This window comes from Nycticebus coucang, chromosome 5 (genome assembly GCF_027406575.1).
Source record: "Nycticebus coucang isolate mNycCou1 chromosome 5, mNycCou1.pri, whole genome shotgun sequence".
NCBI classification, from domain to species: domain Eukaryota; kingdom Metazoa; phylum Chordata; class Mammalia; order Primates; family Lorisidae; genus Nycticebus; species Nycticebus coucang.
The window spans coordinates 44,030,947-44,047,893 of NC_069784.1; the positions used below are offsets into that span (position 1 = coordinate 44,030,947).

Consider the following 16,947-nt stretch of genomic DNA (forward strand, 5'->3'; position numbering starts at 1 on the left):
TTTAGTCCTAAAAATTTCAAGACTAAATTCCAGTCTTCATGTGATATTTTCTTTTCATATCTTGTGGTTTACTTGTTTTAGGACAGATTTACAAACCTACTAGGATCTATTTGGCAAGGCTGGCAGCAGGGGCTAACGGTAGAGAAATTTTACATGGGAAAGTAAAAATTTTATTCCAGAGGTACTCAAACTTTTTAAACAGGGGGCCAGTTCACCGTCCCTCAGACTGCTGGAGGGCCAGACTATAGATTAAAAAAAAAACTACGAACAAATTCCTATGCACACTGCACATATCTTATTTTGAAATAAAAAAACAAAACAGGAACAAATACAATCACACCACTGCATGTGGCCCGCGGGCCGCAGTTTGAGGACCCCTGTTACACCCATCTAAATCTTACCCTCCGGCACTTTTCTCCATCTGAAAATTTTGCTTTGTCTCTTGTTTGCCACGTTTTAGTCTCTGGTTGACTCTGTCTCTTCTTAATAATAGGATGGAGGCAACTTGAATTCTTGTCTGTTTCATTCCCTTTGTTGGGTATTAGTTTTACTCTTTTAATCCTATTTTTAAGAAAAGAAAAACAATTACTAGTTTTATGAAGATAGTATCTTTCATGAAATCACTTTCTTCTGAGGGTTATGATATATTGTTCTAGAAATTTCAGGAACTGCATTTTTCAGCACTTTAGCTTGCTAAGTGATGGGATGACCCAGCACTCACTCGCAGAGATGTGAATCTGTTCTTCAAAGACTCATGTCAATTAGAGCTTACACTTTTCAGTTTGGCACACGGGTAAAACTTTCCACCTTATCCTCTCAAGGCCAACTCCTACCTGCCAGTATCACTTCACAGAATATCTTTCCCTTTCTATCTATGAAAATACCCCTGGGTCTTCAAAGCTCAGTAACTCTAACTCCTTCATAACTCCTGCTGATCACTTTCCCCCCATCTGCTCAGCTGCGTGGCCTTTCCTGAGAATGCACGCACTCACTCCTGTTTACACGGCCGTGACAGCACCACACCTGCTACTCTTCTCTTCCTAACAAGACAGTAATATAACTGAGGACAGGAATGCACAGTGCCCAGCACCACGTCCTACACAAAGAACTCAAACACTTCAACCACAGGGTATGAAAAGAACTTAAAAAAAAAAAAATGGATATACTTCATTTTCAAAAAAATCTATTGCCAAGAAACTTAATTTTTAAGTCACAATCATTAATAAACAACAAAGTCAGTATTGAGTCATGCCAGCGCTGTCATAGACTGGTGACATTATAAATGAGGTAAAATTAGTTTTTAATCCATTTCCCGTTTTGTCCTAGCCACGCCAGGCTCCTGTGTAGCGCCCCATTTCATTTTTTTTTTTTTTTTTTTATTGTTGGGGATTCATTGAGGGTACAATAAGCCAGGTTACACTGATTGCAATTGTTAGGTAAAGTCCCTCTTGCAATCATGTCTTGCCCCCATAAAGTGTGACACACACCAAGGCCCCACCCCCCTCCCTCCTTCCCTCTTTCTGTTTCCCCCCCCATAACCATAATTGTCATTAATTGTCCTCATATCAAAATTGAGTACATAGGATTCATGCTTCTCCATTCTTGTGATGCTTTACTAAGAATAATGTCTTCCACGTCCATCCAGGTTAATACGAAGGATGTAAAGTCTCCATTTTTTTTTAATGGCTGAATAGTATTCCACGGTATACATATACCACAGCTTGTTAATCCATTCCTGGGTTGGTGGGCAGTTAGGCTGTTTCCACATTTTGGCGATTGTAAATTGAGCTGCAATAAACAGTCTAGTACAAGTGTCCTTATGGTAAAAGGATTTCTTTCCTTCTGGGTAGATGCCCAGTAATGGGATTGCAGGATCAAATGGGAGGTCTAGCTTGAGTGCTTTGAGGTTTCTCCATACTTCCTTCCAGAAAGGTTGTACTAGTTTGCAGTCCCACCAGCAGTGTAAAAGTGTTCCCTTCTCTCCACATCCACGCCAGCATCTGCAGTTTTGAGATTTTGTGATGTGGGCCATTCTCACTGGGGTTAGATGATATCTCAGGGTTGTTTTGATTTGCATTTCTCTAATATATAGAGATGATGAACATTTTTTCATGTGTTTGTTAGCCATTCGTCTGTCGTCTTTAGAGAAAGTTCTATTCATGTCTCTTGCCCATTGATATATGGGATTGTTGGCTTTTTTCACGTAGATTAATTTGAGTTCTCTATAGATCCTAGTTATCAAGCTTTTGTCTGATTGAAAATATGCAAATATCCTTTCCCATTGTGTAGGTTGTCTCTTTGCTTTGGTTATTGTCTCCTTAGCTGTACAGAAGCTTTTCAGTTTAATGAAGTCCTTTGTTTATTTTTATTGTTGTTGCAATTGCCGTGGCAGTCTTCTTCATGAAGTCTTTCCCCAGGCCAATATCTTCCAGTGTTTTTCCTATGCTTTCTTGGAGGATTTTTATTGTTTCATGCCTTAAGTTTAAGTCCTTTATCCATCTTGAATCAATTTTTGTGAGTGGGGAAAGGTGTGGGTCCAGTTTCAGTCTTTTACATGTAGACATCCAGTTCTCCCAACACCATTTATTGAATAGGGAGTCTTTACCCCACGGTATGTTCTTGTTTGGTTTATCAAAGATTAGGTGGTTGTAAAATGTTACTTTCATTTCTTGGTTTTCAATTCGATTCCAAGTGTCTATGTCTCTGTTTTTGTGCCAGTACCATGCTGTCTTGAGCACTATGGCTTTGTATTTCAGAGTAAAATCTGGTATGCTGATGCCCCCAGCTTTATTTTTGTTACAGAGAACTGCCTTAGCTATACGGGGTTTTTTCCGGTTCCATACAAAACGCAGAATCATTTTTTCCAAATCTTGAAAGTACGATGTTGGTATTTTGATAGGAATGGCATTGAATAGGTAGATTGCTTTGGGAAGTATAGACATTTTAACAATGTTGATTCTTCCCATCCATGAGCATGGTATGTTCTTCCATTTGTCAATATCCTCTGCTATTTCCTTTCTGAGGATTTCATAGTTTTCTTTATAGAGGTCCTTCACCTCCTTCGTTAGGTATACTCCTAGGTATTTCATTTTCTTTGAAACTATGGTGAAGGGAGTTGTGTCCTTAATTAGCTTCTCATCTTCACTGTTATTGGTGTACACAAAGGCTACTGACTTGTGGACATTGATTTTATATCCTGAAACATTACTGTATTTTTTGATGACTTCTAGGAGTCTTGTGGTTGAGTCTTTGGGGTTCTCTAAATATAAGATCATGTCGTCAGCAAAGAGGGAGAGTTTGACCTCCTCTGCTCCCATTTGGATTCCCTTTATTTCCTTGTCTTGTCTAATTGTATTGGCTAGAACTTCCAGCACTATGTTGAATAGTAAAGGTGACAGAGGACATCCTTGTCTGGTTCCAGTTCTAAGAGGAAAAGCTTTCAGTTTTACTCCATTCAGTAAAATATTGGCTGTGGGTTTGTCATAGATAGCTTCAATCAGTTTTAGAAATGTGCCACCTATGCCTATACTCTTCAGTGTTCTAATTAGAAAAGGATGCTGGATTTTATCAAATGCTTTTTCTGCATCTATTGAGAGGATCATGTGATCTTTATTTTTGCCTCTGTTAATATGGTGGATAACGTTTATAGACTTGCATATGTTAAACCAGCCTTGCATGCCTGGGATGAAGCCTACTTGATCATGATGAATGACTTTTTTGATGATAAGCTGTAATCTATTGGCTAGGATTTTGTTGAGAATTTTTGCATCTATGTTCGTGAGTGAGACTGGTCTAAAATTCTCCTTTTTGTTTGGGTCTTTTCCTGGTTTTGGTATCAGGGTGATGTTTGCTTCATAGAATGTGTTGGGGAAGATTCCTTCTTCCTCAATTTTTTGGAATAATTTCTGCAGTACAGGAATAAGCTCTTCCTTGAAGGTTTGATAGAATTCTGGAGGGAAGCCATCTGGACCAGGGCATTTTTTGGTTGGAAGATTTTTTATTGTTTCTTTGATCTCAGTGCTTGAAATTGGTCTGTTCAGGAGCTCTATTTCTTCCTGGCTGAGTCTAGGGAGAGGGTGTGATTCCAAATATTGATCATTTCTTTCCCATTGTCAAATTTCTGGGCATAGAGTTTCTGCTAGTATTCACAGATGATCCCTTGTATCTCTGTGGGATCAGTTGTTATTTCCCCTTTATCATTTCTGATTGAGGTGACTAGAGATTTTACTTTTCTATTCCTGGTTAGTCTGGCCAATGGTTTATCTATTTAATTTATTTTTTCAAAAAACCAACTCCTTGTTTCATTAATTTTCTGAATGATTCTTTTGTTTTCAATTTCATTGATCTCTGATTTGATTTTGGATATTTCTTTTCTTCTACTGAGTTTAGGCTTAGATTGTTCTTCTTTTTCCAATTCCATAAGATCTTTTGTGAGATTGTTGATGTGCTCTCTTTCTGTTTTTCGAATGTAGGCATCTAAAGCGATGAATTTTCCTCTCAAAACTGCTTTTGCAGTATCCCACAGGTTTTGGTAGCTTGTGTCTTCATTGTTGTTATGCTCAAGGAAGTTAATGATTTCCTGTTTTATTTCTTCCTGCACCCATCTGTTATTCAACAGAAGATTGTTTAATTTCCATGCCTTTGGGTGGGGTCGAGCATTTTTATTAAAGTTGAGTTCCACCTTTAGTGCCTTATGGTCTGAGAAGATACAAGGTAAAATTTCAATTCTTTTGATTCTGTTGATATTTGTTTTGTGTCCCAGGATATGATCAATTTTGGAGAATGTTCCATGGGGTGATGAGAAGAATGTATATTCTTTATCTTTGGGATGGAGTGTTCTATATGCGTCTATCAAGCACAGTTGTTCTAGGGTCTCATTTAAATCTCTTATATCCTTGTTTAATTTCTGTTTAGAGGATCTATCCAGCTCTATAAGAGGAGTGTTAAGGTCCCCTGTTATTATGGTATTATCAGATATCATATTGCTCAGACTGAGTAAGGTCTGTTTCAAGAATCTGGGAGCATTTAAATTGGGTGCATAAATATTTAGAATTGAAATGTCTTCTTGTTGTATTTTTCCCTTGACCAATATAAAGTGACCATCTTTGTCTTTTTTGACTTTAGTTGCTTTAAATCCACAGGAATCTGAAAATAAGATTGCAACTCCTCTTTTCTTCTGAATTCCATTTGCCTGAAAAATTGTTTTCCAACCCTTGACTCGGAGCTTGAATTTGTCTTTTGAAGCCAGGTGTGTTTCTTGCAGACAGCAAATGGATGGCTTGTGTTTTTTAATCCAGTCAGCCAATCTATGTCTCTTCAGTGGGGAATTCAAGCCATTAACATTTATTGAGATAATTGATAAGTGTGGTAGTATTCTATTCATCTTATTTTGTAAGAGTCCATTGCTTAGTTTTATCTTTTGCATCAGTGTGGAGGTTAGGTTCTGTCCTTTAATTTCTGAGTTCTTACTTTGCTGCTGATCCATTGTGGTGGTCAGTGTGCAGAACAGGTTGAAGTATTTCCTGTAGAGCTGGTCTTGTTGGGGCGAATTTCCTCAATGTTTGTATATCCGTAAATGATTTGATTTCTCCATCAATTTTGAAGCTTAGCTTAGCAGGGTACAGAATTCTGGGCTGGAAATTATTCTGTTTAAGTAGATTAAAGGTAGATGACCATTGTCTTCTTGCTTGGAAAGTTTCATTAGAGAAGTCTGCGGTCACTCTGATGGATTTGCCCCTGTAGGTCAACTGGCGCTTACTCCTGGCAGCTTGCAGAATCTTTTCTTTTGTCTTGACTTTGAACAGGTTCATCACAATGTGTCTTGGAGAAGCTCGGTTAGAGTTGAGGCGACCTGGGGTCCGATAGCCCTCTGAAAGCAGTGTGTCAGAATCTTTGGTGAAATATGGGAAATTTTCTTTTATAATATTCTCTAGTATGGCTTCCATTCCTCTGGGGCATTCTTCTTCCCCTTCTGGAATTCCTATAACTCGTATGTTGGAACGCTTCATAGAGTCCCATAATTCTGACAGTGAACGTTCTGCTTTCTCTCTCTTCTTTTCTGCCTCTTTTACTATCTGAGTTATCGCAAAAACTTTGTCTTCTACCTCTGAAATTCTTTCTTCTGCATGGTCTAACCTGTTGCTGATACTTTCCATTGCATCTTTAAGTTCCCTGATTGATTGTTTCATTTCCTTCAGCTCTGCTATATCCTTTTTATATTCTTCATATCGTTCATCTCTTATTTGATTCTGTTTTTGAATTTCCTTTTGGTTAATTTCCACTTTATTAGCAGTTTCCTTCATTGTTTCCATCATTTCTTTCATTGTTTTCAACATGTGTATTCTAAATTCCCTTTCTGTCATTCCTAACATTTCTGTATAGGTGGAATCCTCTGCAGTAGCTACCTCATGGTCCCTTGGCGGGGTTGTTCTGGACTGGTTCTTCATGTTGCCTGGAGTTTTCTGCTGATTCTTCCTCATGAGTGATTTCTTTTATCTGTTTCCTTGCCCTAATTTTCCTTTCACTTCCTCTTGCTCTTTAAGTTCTCGTGCCTGCGGACTAAGGGTTACAGGACCAGAAGGGTGAGAAGGTTGAAGAGCAAAAAAGGGATGAAAGAAAGTAGGACCGAGTGATAGGAAAAAAAGAAGAAAAATAGAGAAAGGAGAGGGGGTGGGTAAAAGGAATATTGACAAAAAGAAGAGAGGCACAGAAAGAGGGAGACAGAGCAATATAGGTGTACAGTAGGGTACTTTGATACAACCTTAAAAAAAAAAAAACCACCTTCTGGGGGTGCCCAGTTGGGTGGTTCCCTTGAGGTCAGCAGCTCTTTGCTAACCTGATCAGACACAGTACCCCACCTCCACCAAGTAGAGAGGAAAGACAAAAATGCTATAAATCAAACCAAAAGAAGCAAACAGAAAACTTTACGGTATAAAATTGGCTGGAAAAACCAAATAATAGCGGTAGAAACACTAACAAAAATGAAGTTCTAATTATTGAAATAGGCAGCAATGGGAAATTATAATTAAACTAGAAAAATTGAGAAAGAAAAAGGATCTGTATGGAAAAGGTTGAACTTAAAAAACAAAACAACAATCAACAACATCAAAATAAACAAAAAAACAACCAAACCAAAAAAGAAAAAAAAGCAGTATGTAGATGTTATTGAATATTGTCTGGGCAACACGTGGTCTTCTGGGGTATGAGATGTTAATTACAGTTCTGATATGACTGGAGGCTGCTAGTTTCTCAAACCCCAGCAGGTAGACACCCTAAATCTCTCTTCAGCCCACTTAAAAGGCACTTTGAACTTGTTCACTTGCTGAGCAGAAGCTTTCCCAGGGAAGAGCTTGTCACTGGAATCACTGCTGAAGTGGCTATCCACTTACCCTGTGTGCCAAAACTGGTCTCCCTCTGTCCCCGAGGGTTAGGGCTGCAAGGCGGCTCAGACCCCACCCTTAGGCTACTTGGTCGCTGGGTTACCAGCTCCCACCCAATTCTAGCTCTGCGACCCTGAGGGCGGAGCTTGCCGGGGCAGATCGCTCACAGTGGCTGCCTGTGACCCAGAGCCAAACACTATTAGCTCCGTCTGGCTCAGCGGCTCAGACTGGGGCCCTAGACAACCGCCAAAGTTCTCCGCACTCCCGCTCAGGCTCTCCCCAAGGCAGTTCAGCTGAGTGCCAAGTCCAAAGACACCAAAACAGTTCACAGGTAAGGCCTTTCTGGTTTGCAGTCTCACTGCTACTGAACTTACAGTTTTGGGCGGGTTTAGACGGATTGAACACACGCGACCACTTGCCAGTTTTCCACTGTTTTAGTCCTCCTCTTGGGGTCCAGAAGTCTCTCGCTGACTCCCTGTATCCTCTCAGGGGTGATGATAGGCAGATCCCACCAGCCAGAGATGCCTGGAGTCCTATCTCCCCAGACTCACGGTGCCCAGATGCAAGGAAGCTGTTACTCGGCTGCCATCTTCGTAGCGCCCCATTTCTAAAGAGGTACCTGATCTCACACTAAAAATATCTGATCTTTCAAAAAATTCTTCTACCTCTCTCAAGATGTTGGCTGATACAGCTTAAAATATTTATCTTTCCAGAGAATGTATATTTTTACAATCTTATGGTCTAAAAAATCATTAATGAAACGAATGAAACTTGACGGTAGTTTACTGGATTTACAGGTAACAGGACAATGAAGACAACATTCTGAGTAAGCAAATCCTCCCAAAACCCTTAAAACTCACACTATGATGTTACCAGGCCTACACCACTTACCGCTACCACCTGATCATACTGTACACACAGTAAACACTAATGTTGAGTACAAAGTCAAGTACAAATTGCAATGTAAGACTCCTACCTGTTGCCAAAGAGTGTGTCCCAAAAACCACCAATATTGGGTGCAGATTCCAAAGTTTCCATTCCTCTGGGTTTATCAGATGAGTTATTTCCATTTTCTCGATTCCCATCACCATTTACAGTTTTTCGTAATTTTCTACAAAAAGAATTTCAATAACTTCAGACTATTCAATACCTTTCCTATTTATGACTAAAATATCCCTACAGAAAAATTATTCTGACAAATTTCTACCTGAATTCAAGTGTAATTAACTTCATATACTGAGGATAAATTATGTAAGAACATTTCTGATTTAAGGGCAAAAGCAAATCCCAAACCAAAGTCCTATTCAATCACTTTGCTCCATCATTAAGGAAATAGAACTGCCATCCAGAAACCTTACTAGAAGGATGATTTCCACGTCTATGACCAAGAGTCTTTTCAGGCACATTCAACACCAGTAGCACAGGGAGCAATTTCAGTATGAGCATCGGGACTCTTCCCCTTTCACACATTTTATCAGAGTAACACAAAATAATAACAAGTGATCACTTTTTATTGATATCCTAGGCAATTAAAAGACCTATCTTACAAACACCAATGAGACACAGCACAAGGATTTCTTAGAAAACATTATTTCAATTTAGTTAGACTTACAAGAAATCTTTTTAAGTTTTGAAAATAACATTCAAAACTAAGACTATGTTGAAACTCATTGCACCACATGAAAAATTTTTATTTAGTAATTGCTTATGGGAGCAAAAATCTAGAAATGTTCTGAGAAAAGATAACGTAACTATGGAAGACGGTATTGCACATCCTTAAGAAATCTTCAACAGTTCAAAACTCAACTAGTATCACATCAACAATGAGAACATGACATGAATTCGATATGTAAAAAATTCCAATCAACCTTTGTTAAAAGTTTAGATCACATAAACATCGATTCTTATTATACATCTTTGGGAAAGGTAAAATGTTGGTAGCACTGACCTAGTGTACCGAGTTCTTTCTTTTACAGTGAATTTTCACCAAATTTTGATTAAGACTGAATTTCAAAGAGAATACTTTTCAAGACCATTACTTAAGATAAATTTTAGAAAGAATAATATGGAAATTGACAAAATCTTGGTTAGGGTTAAAAGTTCACAACAAGGTTTCTTAGCATGAAGGAGAAAAGTAAAATATTCAGTTTTTTTTTTGTTTTTTTTTTTTTTGGCCGGGGCTGGGTTTGAACCCGCCACCTCCGGCGTATGGTGCCGGCGCTTTATTCCCTTGAGCCATTCAGTTTTTAAGGCAAAAAATGATGAAAAAGTACACAAAAGAGGAAGATGTTAAGTTACTTAATCAAGGATTTTATAAATCTCTATGATGCCTCTCCCAGAAATATGCAACGACAGTACAATTCCTCATCTTACCTTCTTCTCCGGCTGCCATTGTTTCCTGCCGGCTTTGTTATCTGAGTAGACACAATTTGACAGTGGACAGTTCCCATGAGGAGCATAAGGCACAAGGGTCCAAGTACTTCACTTATATTCACAATGGGCATCATCAAATATAAGATGATCGCTATCACTGAAAAGAGGAGGATTTGAAATTCCTTCTAATAATGACACAAATTGTTTCTATAAAAATCCGACAGTTCAAAAACAACACAAGTAAAAGTAAGCGAGTTTCTGTAATTCTCATCCACTTGTACTTTAGCCCAGGGAAAATCTGAAGCCCTAATCCCTGACGAAGGGAAAAAGAACACAGTAAAAGGATCTGCTTTTCTGGCAGTATGACCATCTAGATGTTCCAAAAGGGTTTCAAATACGAAACAAGATTCTATATAAAACACACATTGTTTTTAAATTTCAGGTTAAGGTGAGAGTACAAACGATTAAGTCCCACTGTTGGCCTTTGTCGGGGGTCTCTTTGCAGTCTTGCACCGCACCCCGGAGGTTTGCCAGGTACCCTTACGTTGTCCTGCTAGGTGAGAGCTCACCACTCCCCCTCCCTTCTCCCCTTCCCACTCCCTCCTCCCCTTCCCCCACTCTGAATTGAGTTATTCTCTTGTGTGGGGGTAAAACACATTTTGAAGTGCTGTGCTGCTCTAAGGAAGACCATTTTCCAATGCTATCCAGAAAGCAATTACAGAGCTGGGTTCTGAACACACACAGCCATACACCAGAGACCTCACTCTTAACTTCTATGCTATATTACACTCTTTAAGTGTGTATATGAAATGCTCAAATGATGAAAGAAATGAAAAACTATCAAAAATTATCCCCACAAATAAAAAAATTATCTCATAAAATTACCACTTATGGACAACTAAGTTCTTTCAGACTTTTAAGATACCATATTTAGCCATGTATGAAGTATACTTTTTCCCCAAATTTTTGAGGGAAAAATAAGGATGTGCATTATGCATGGGGGGGTACTAATGCTTTGTCTATATAAATTTTTTATAATCTTTTTTTTTTTTTTGATACAGAATGCCGTGGCATCACAGCTCACAGCAACCTCCAATTCTTAAGCACAAGAGATTCTCTTGCCTCAGCCTCCCAAGTAGCTGGGACTACAGGCGCCCACCACAACGCCCACCTATTCTTTTAGAGATGGGGTCTCATTCATGCTCAGGCTGGTCTTGAACCTGTGAGCTCAGGGCAATCCACCCACCTCGGCCTCCCAGAGTGCTAGGATTACAGGTGTGCGCCACCACGCCAGGCCATTTTTTTAAAATCTTTTATTTACGTTTATGCATAAAAGTGTAATTCTAGAAAGCAATAATGATATCTATATGCAAATATGGTATTACCATCTGAAATACAGTAATCAGCTTTGTTGAACTTAGAACAAACTTCAACAAAAGCATTTGCAGCCAACAAAGATTGACATATATTTCTCTTTGTACATTTTAAAGCTAGCAATCTAGCTGGTATCTCCATAATAATTCCTAGAAAATCCCTTAGAAAATGTCAGAACAGTTTCTGTACACTGCAAGCTTTAGGTTAACAGTTATTACATACGCTAAGAGCATGCCAACAGAGCTGCTGAGAGACCCTGCGGACACCCTCCACAGACAGTGTCATCAGACTGTGGTACAAACAAGAAGAAAAGCTTCTGAGATGCGAAGACAGAAGGAGGCAATGCCAGAGAGACCTCCAAAGTGGCCTAAGACGGAGCAGAAGGTGGAAACCTGGGTGCTGGGGCAGCATCAAACTGGGATCTCTGTTTCAATCAAGACGAAACAAGAAGAAGGTAAGAGGATTGCACAAAAAAAAAAATGATTTCTCAGGGACACCTAAATCTATTCACTTTATGAATAGAAAAGGTTTGAGCATGAGGACACAAACAAAGCAGCCTATAAGAATCAAGTTTTGGAATTTCATTCCTAAGTTATCAACCTTTGAAAGACAACATTGAGCTGTCCCAAACTGCCAGTACAGACGAGGTCCCACTCACTTTTGGTGAGGCATCCAACAGAACTGTGGATGTCAAAGGAGCAAAGACTGTGGCTATTATAACCAGTGGACATGAGAAAACACATTTCACTGTTGCTCTAGCCTGTTGTACAGATGGGACAAAGCTACCACCGATTATCATCTTTAAAAGAAAAACATTTCTGAAAGAAAAGATTCCAAGTGAGCTACTGAAAAAGGATGAATGAATGAGGAAAGCATGAAAGTCTGATTTAACAAAGTCTGGTCATAACAGCCTGGAAGAGTACTTAAAAAAAACCAGCTTAGCTAGTTTTTGATCACTTGAAAGCTCATGTTACACAAAGTGCAAAAGCAATCACAGTGGGCTGGAAAACTCAGCCCGCTGTGATACCTGGTGGGCTAAACAGCCAACTGCATCCTCCTGATGCATCAGCAAACAAGTTCTGTAAGGCCCTAATGGAGAAAGAGTGGACACCAGTCAGCTGGTAATGATTTAATACCTACAGGCGTAATCAAGAAAGCATCCATCACCCAGCTTTGTGATTGGATCCTAAGGTCATGGAATGGTGACAAGAAGGGAGTGGCTGTGAAATCATTTTTACAAATGCAGCATTAGCAATGCTATGGATGGAACTGAGCAAGGTGAAATTTATTGAAATGAGGAAAGCGACTCTTCAGAAGACTCCGGCAATGTGGAGATTAAAGAAGACAATACTTCTGATATTGACAGTGACAAAGAGTTCTAGGCCTTATATGATGGATAAAATCATAAATTTGTTACCAATATATAAAATGCCTTGTACCTTATATCTGTTCCTGTGATTGCAAGAGGGACTTTACCTAACAATTGCAATCAGTGTAACCTGGCTTATTGTACCCTCAATGAATCCCCAACAATAAAAAAAAAAAAAAAAAAAATTAAATTTAAAAAAAAAAAAAGAAAATTTCTTGCACCATGTTAAAAAGTAAATGATAAAATTCTTTTATAATGCAAAAAAGCAAATACCTAAATATAAACAAACAAAAATTTGAATTAAAAAATTAAAACAAAAGTTTGTTTTGTTTTCAGACAGAGTCTCAAGCTGGGTAGAGTGCCATGAGATCATGATTGCTCATAGCAATCTCCAGCTCTTGGGCTCAAGTGATCCTCTTGCCTCAGTTTTTCTATTTTTGATAGAGATGGGGGTCTCACTCTTGCTCAGGCTGGTCTCAAACTCCTGAGCTCAGGCAATCCACCCGCCTTGGCCTCCCAGAGTGTTAGGACTATAGGCGTGAGCCACTGTGCCTGGCCTTAAAATAAAAGATGTTTTCCCTCAAAGTCTGGAATAAAAATGTGAGTGCACATTACACACGGGAGCATGTAATACATGGCAAAATACAATAATGGTGGGCTTGGTGCCCATAGTTCAGTGGTTAGGGCACTGGCCACATAATACCAGGGCTGGCAGGTTTGAATCCGGCCCAGGCCTGCTAAACAACAAGGACAACTACAACAGAAAGGTGGCCGGGCATTGTGGCAGGTGCCCGCAGTCCCAACTACTTGGGAGGCTGAGGCAAGAGAATCTCTTAAGCCCAAGAGTTTGAGGTTGCTGTGAGCTGTGACGTCACAGCACTCTACCAAGGGTGACATAGTGAGACTCTGTCTCAAAAAAAAAAAAAAATACACAATAATGGTAAATTTTGTTATATAAACTATTCTACGCTATATAAATTATTTGTGTGAAGAAAAAGAAAACTTAGCAAATTCATTTCATGCCCTAATAAAATCCAGATACTCAAACATAACAATGGCAGCGCCAAAACAGTGTCTACAGACCTTGCTGAGTTGTGAATATGGGTATAAAGTTACCACTCAAAAGGAAGCACTCTGAATGTGGGGATCTTTTTGGTTTTATTCACTGCTTACCTAGATCAGTATCCAGGGCACAGAGGGAGCACTCAATATTTGTTTAATAAATAACTGAAATACTATCAAAATGAATTTGACAATATAGACCAAAAGCATGTAGTTACAGCTTCATTATAACAGAAGAATATAAATGAGAAGCTGCACAGGCAAAGGCTGCTTCTGTTGTCCTCGAGTACCAGCATGCCCTGCCACCCAGGGAAGCTCACCGGGCTTGGGCATCTGGAATTTTGTAGAAATGCAACATCCTTGCATTTCTAGCATAAATTTCAAAAAGGAGGAAATTTATCTCAGCATCTACAATAGCCGGCACAGACATAGTAGGTTTAAGTATTTGTTGACTGAACTGAATTAATCTAATAATTTAGTATTTTTTATCACATCAGTACAAATAATCTCAGTTGAAAGTTATGTAATACAGAACCTGGCCTTTGATCCCCTGACCTGGGAGATAATATCTAAAACCCTTGAATTTCCTACTTGTCAGAAGTATCTTTTTTATTCGTATGGGCAACTTGTACTGGACTTAACAGTTTATGCTAATGAGGTAATTAAGGAAGAGGCCGATTCACACCAGAAAGACCAACTATGAGGTTAGAGGGGTGAGGCTTTGAGAAACATTGTATCCTAAGACCTCAGGGGATGAAGCCCGCTAGAAAATGAACTCAACCACGTGGCCAGTGATTCAATCAATCAAGTGTACACAGTGAAGCTTCAACAAAAATTCCAGATGCCCATGCCCGGTGAGCTTCCCTGGGTGGCAGGGCATGCTGGTACTCGAGGACAACAGGAGCAGCCTGCTGGGATCATCCCAGACTTTGCCCTGTGCAGCTTCTCATTTCTATCCTTCCGTTATAATGAAGCTATAACTATAAGCTTAGCACTCCTAGGTTCTGTGAGTCATTCTATCTAATTATCACCCCTGTGGTAGTGAGTGGGGGACCCCTAAAACTACAGCCAGCTGATCAGAAGTGGGAGTGTCCCCACAGACTCCTAAACCTGAGGCTGGTGCCTGAAGGGAGTGCAGTCCTGTGGAGGACTGTGCCCTTAACCTCTCAAGCCTGGCCCAACTCCAGGTAACAGTAAAAAAAAGTATTCCGTTAAAAAAAAAAAAATCAACATTTGGTCATGATTTGTAATTACTCTTAAATGCTAATCTCTTTTAAAATACTAAGAATATAAAATGTTTCCTTAACATGCTGAAGAGTATATAAATAAAATCAATGCACATCATGTATTAATGAAGACGCCCTGAATTGGGAACAAAACAATGACAACCACTCCCACTGTTATTACTTAATGCTACTCTTAAACGTTGAGCAATTTGTTAAAAGTAAATGAAGTGTATAGAAAAGAAGGAGATCAAATTTTTATTATTTGCCAACAATATGGTTATATAATTATAAGAGCTAAGAGAAGTGAAAAACTAATAGAATAAAAAAGGAGTTCAATAAAGTGGTTGATTACAACAATTTTAAATATAAAGAATATCTTTCAAATGTAACAGCAATAACTAATTGTAATTTATAAAACAAAAAAAGTTGTGTCTTAGCAGCAGCAAAATACCTATACAATATTTGAAATTCAGGTGGAAAACCTGAAGTGTTCATCACGATGAATGTGGTATACACACACAATGGACTATAATTCAGCCTTAAAAAGGGAAAGAATTCTCCACATGCTACGTGGATGACCTTGAGGACATTATGCTAACTGAAATAAGGCAGTTACAAAATGACAAAAGGTATATGATTCCACTTACATGAGGTGCCCAGAGTAGGTGAAATCACAGAGACGGAAAGTAGAATGGTGGCTCCCGAGGTGCAGGTAGGGGAAGGAGAGTTATTGTTTAATGGGTATGGAGTTTCAGTTCGGGAAGATGAAAAAATTTCTGAAGATGTATCCACCAATGATGGCTGTATATCAATATGAGTATACTTAATGCCACTAAATTGTACACTTAGAAATTATTAAGATAATAAATTTCATGCTATGTATATTTTACCACAGTAAAAAAAATTGAGTTTAGGGCGGTACCTGTGGCTCAGTGAGTGGAGCGCTGGCCCCATATACCAAGGGTGGTGGGTTCGAGCCCAGCCCCAGCCAAACTGCAACAAAAAATAGCCCGCGCTATTGTGGCAGGTGCCTGTAGTCCCAGCTACTCGGGAGGCTGAGGCAAGAGAATCTCCTGGACCCAGGAGTTGGAGCTTGCTGTGAGCTGTGATGCCGTGGCACTCTACTGAGGGTAATAAAATGAGGCTCTGTCTCTAAAAAAAAAAAAATTGAGTTTAACTTTAATAAAATCAAAGAGGGACTTGTAAGAAAAAAAATCCAACAAAGCTTTACTGAAGAATAAAATAAAAGTCTTGATTAAAAGGAGAGGTGTATCATATACCTATAAAGGAAAATAAATATTGTAAAAAAGTCAATTATCTGCCCTTCCTCCACAAGTACATCTATATGCATATGTGTTGGCAAAAGGGAAGGGTCTAGAGAATTCCGATTCCAATTCCAGTGCTGTTGGTTTTGGCTTTAGAGTTTTTGTTTTATTTTATTTTGTTATGATCATAATGAAATAATGCTAAACTATTTTGAAAAGTATAAGCAAGAAAACCTAAGAGAAAATGTTAAAAAGCAAAATAATAAAGGAATTATTTGAAAAGACAAATAAAGGAATATTTGTCTTGCTCAATATTAATCCGTATTAAACAGCTACAGAAATTAAAGCCGTAGGGCAGAGATACAAATCTAACCAAAAAATCAATGGTACAGAACGTGTAGTCCAGAAACAGACTATGGTGTGTATGAAAAGCTAATATAAATAATGTAAGGTATGTAAACAAGGAAAGAATAGATTCTTTAAAAAGTATGTGAGACAAATATTTAATTCACTCTTACAAATAACCAAGGAAATGCACATTCAACAAGCAAAATATTTTTTGCATCTCAAACTACATGACAATTCTAAAAATTATAACATGCTGGTAAGATTGTGCCAAACAGGTATTTTAATCCAGTGCTTGCCCAAAGAATTGTGCTACCAGCAATTTCACTATATAAACATTTATATTCTTTGATCTGTTAGTTCTATTTCAGATAATAAATCCTAATAAAATAATATAAGGAAAATTTTGTTCATGGTGGCATTATTAATTGGAAAAAAACAGAAACTAAGTGCCCACAATATGGAAAGATTCATACTGAAATCCTCCCCTCTAACGGGATCATACTAGGAGGCGGGGACTTGGCAGGGATTAGGTCCTGAGGGCAGAACTCTGC

General features: G+C 38.7%; 1 protein-coding gene across 6 annotated transcripts in view; it reads right to left on the reverse strand.

Moving 5' to 3' along the window:
• PHTF1 (putative homeodomain transcription factor 1) overlaps positions 1-16,947 on the reverse strand; it is a 59,589-nt gene that overhangs the window by 21,938 nt on the left and 20,704 nt on the right. For all 6 annotated transcript variants that reach the window (XR_008380097.1, XM_053590929.1, XM_053590932.1 and 3 more), the window contains 3 exons: positions 9,753-9,909; positions 8,356-8,490; positions 402-561 (listed from right to left, as the gene is read on the reverse strand). Coding sequence is in view for 5 of the 6 variants with exons in the window: in XM_053590929.1 (XP_053446904.1) it covers positions 402-561; positions 8,356-8,490; positions 9,753-9,909 (452 nt within the window). In the remaining variant the exon portion in view is untranslated. The remainder of the gene's footprint in view (positions 1-401; positions 562-8,355; positions 8,491-9,752; positions 9,910-16,947) is intronic.